Genomic DNA, 2,897 nt, shown 5'->3' on the forward strand with positions numbered 1-2,897 from the left:
CGCCCAGCTAATTTTTTGTATTTTTAGTAGAGATGAGGTTTCACCATGTTTGCCAGGCTGGTCTTGAACTCCTGACCTCAGGTGATCTGCCCACCTCAGCCTCCCAAAGTGCTGGGATTACAGGCGTGAACCACCGCACCTGGCCAAGTTTAACCGTTTATATCACTGATGAGTCTCTCCCTGCTTCCCACCAGCATCTGGAGCAGAAACAGGGACAATAGCCCCTCACCTGCACCTGAGCAACTCTGCTTTACCTGTTACACACATGGGAATTCTGCCCGAGATTGCTGTTTGGAAAATTTGTGCTGCCTGGCCCATGAGAGTTCTTGTGCTCTCCTCCCTGCCTCCTCAGCAGCATCCCTTCCTCCCAGCTCTGGCTCGCATCCGTTGTTTGCCTTTCCTATGCATTTGTTGCCCTCCACAGTGCCAGGCTTAGGACCTAATGCTCCTGAACAGGCTGCTTTCTCTTCTCTCCTGGCTAAGCTTTCCTCAAATGTTAGCTCTGAGACCCGTGACACCTTCTCTGGGAACTCCACCCCACTGTAACTGTTGCTCACCTGCCTCCAAACTAGACAGGAAGTCCTTCAAGTGCAGGAACAGGGCTTTTTCCTCCCTGGCACAGCACCTGGTGCACACTAGGGACTCAGTACATGAATGGATGGACAATGCTTATTGGCAAAATTATCACTGCTCAGTGTGCCTTTTCCTACCCAGTCTGAGTCTCTGAGAATGCTCTTGGAGAATGAATCTGTGGTTACTTTTACACCTACAGGGATTAGGGTTTCCTGAGCAAATAACCTCCTTTCTCCCTCTCTTCTTGGCACATCAGCTCACCCGACGACTGCCGCCCATCAAAGAAGCTAAGCCTCGGTTACAGAAGCTCTTCCGGGACTTCTGGCTATATTCTGTTCTGATGGGATTCGCTGTGGAGGGCTCAGGTAGGGGGATAATCTCTCTCCCGGGGAAGATGGAGTGCAGAATGAAGATAAAGGTGAGGTCAGAGCCCATGTAATTACGAATGTGAGCATGTTTAAATGAGTCCACATGCAGCTGCTTCTTCCTGCAAGTATTAGCAAGTGTTACTGTCCCCACATGTAGTTTAGGGTGCTGAGAATGCCACACACCTTAGGAAAAGTCTGTCCAAGTTAGGTAATAGACTCATTTCTATGCCTAGTTTTTGGGATAATTGTCTCAAAGGATCCATGACTATAGAAATTGTCAGTTGACCTCACTGCTGTGCTTTCTGACCAAGGTGATTTCCTCATTTGTGTTCACTTTATTGCAGGACTCTGGCCAGAAGAGTGGTACGAGGGGGTCTGTGAAATAGCCACCAAATCCCCCCTGCTCACCTTTCCCAGCAAGGAGCCACTGCGGTCTGTCCTCCAGTATAACTCAGCCATGAAGAATGACACGGTCACCCCTGTAAGGATTCACATCTCATTTTTACCACGCTCTCTGGGCCAATTAGGGCAGATCCTTTCATTGCCATTATTAACGCATGTTGCCAGCCACTGGGACCTGTTTGTCCTGGGAGGTGCCCCCTGAGCCCTCGGATGTTTCTCTCCCTCCAGGCTGAGCTGAGTGAGCTCCGCAGCACCATCATCAACCTGCTGGACCCCCCTCCCGAAGTGTCCGCACTCATCAACAAGCTGGACTTCGCCATGTCCACCTACCTCCTCTCTGTGTACCGGCTAGAGTACATGAGGTACACGTACCTTCACCATGCACATCCACATTTGAGCAGGGATTTCATTTTTTGTGCCCTCGTAAGCATGATACTTTTTTCAACTCCTCCCAAGACATGGAAACGTTCTGAAAAACCAAGCAAAAACACCTTCTACTTTTCTCGTATGCCCCTCCTTCATGACCACCAAGTACCATGTCTGGTAACACCTCCCAGTATCTAAGCTCCGCATCATCCCCTCTCTAATAGGAAACAGGCTTCTGGGCAGTCGCAGTCAGTGTTGTGAACTCAGCCCACAGGCTGAGCAAGGCCCTTCTGAGGACCCAGCCTCACTGAGTGCGTGTCACGAATCTGCCCAGAACCACGGTTGAGTACAAACAGCAAATGCAACATGAGGTGGGGCTGGCTCCAAAACAATCCTGCATGTGACCCGATGCTGAGGACACACCTGTGGCCACAGCAGTCCTAACAGCAGTAGTAACTCTTTGGAGCTACAGCTGTTATCATGTTGACCTCAGAAGTAAACGTGGATTGAGTGCCTGTGCTGTACCAGGTACTGTGCTGCATTACCCATGTTTACCACTCCCGACATGCCTGTGAGGTAGGCAGTGTTATATAGACCCACTGTGCTGAGGCCTCAGGCACCCTGGGATAGCAACTGAGTACATTGTCTACAAAATGATGATTCCTGTCATCAAGAAAATGTCAAATTACACTCAGCTTAAGTCATGGGAGAGTGCAGATAAGTCGTAGAATAATTCCTTTCACAAATGATTTGAAAAAGAAAGTGTTCCTAAAAGAAAGGCTATTTGGAAAACACTATTTTAGCCTTTCTTTGTTGCCACCAACCCTCTGGTAAAATAGTCCTTGAAAGCTCAATACATAAAAGGAAGGCAGGGTGCTTTGGTTGCTTCGGAATGCACCCCACCCTCCTGCTCAGTCTCCTCCTCCCTGCCCTCAGCAGCCCAGGGCTCCACACAGAGCCAAATATGGAAACCCATTCTCCCCAAGTCCCACAGAGCCAAGGGAGTTTTGACTTTGTTCTTTTTTCATTATAAGTGTCTTTTATTTTGGCCGGACATGGTGGCTCACACCTGTAACCCCAGCACTTTTTGGGAGGCCAAGGCGAGTGGATCACCTGAGGTCAGTTTCAAGACCAGCCTGGCGGCCGGGCGCGGTGGCTCAAGCCTGTAATCCCAGCACTTTGGGAGGC

The 2,897-nt window shown here is 49.8% G+C and overlaps 1 protein-coding gene across 1 annotated transcript in view; it reads left to right on the plus strand.

Moving 5' to 3' along the window:
* Positions 1 to 2,897, plus strand: part of PI4KA (phosphatidylinositol 4-kinase, catalytic, alpha) — a 167,360-nt gene that overhangs the window by 101,660 nt on the left and 62,803 nt on the right. Inside the window, exons 20-22 of the mRNA XM_011947312.1 lie at positions 830 to 938; positions 1,286 to 1,422; positions 1,572 to 1,705. Of these exons, the coding sequence (XP_011802702.1) occupies positions 830 to 938; positions 1,286 to 1,422; positions 1,572 to 1,705 (380 nt within the window). The remainder of the gene's footprint in view (positions 1 to 829; positions 939 to 1,285; positions 1,423 to 1,571; positions 1,706 to 2,897) is intronic.

The sequence above is a fragment of the Colobus angolensis genome, unplaced genomic scaffold (genome assembly GCF_000951035.1).
Source record: "Colobus angolensis palliatus isolate OR3802 unplaced genomic scaffold, Cang.pa_1.0 Scaffold260, whole genome shotgun sequence".
In the NCBI taxonomy this organism is placed as follows: Eukaryota; Metazoa; Chordata; class Mammalia; order Primates; family Cercopithecidae; genus Colobus; species Colobus angolensis.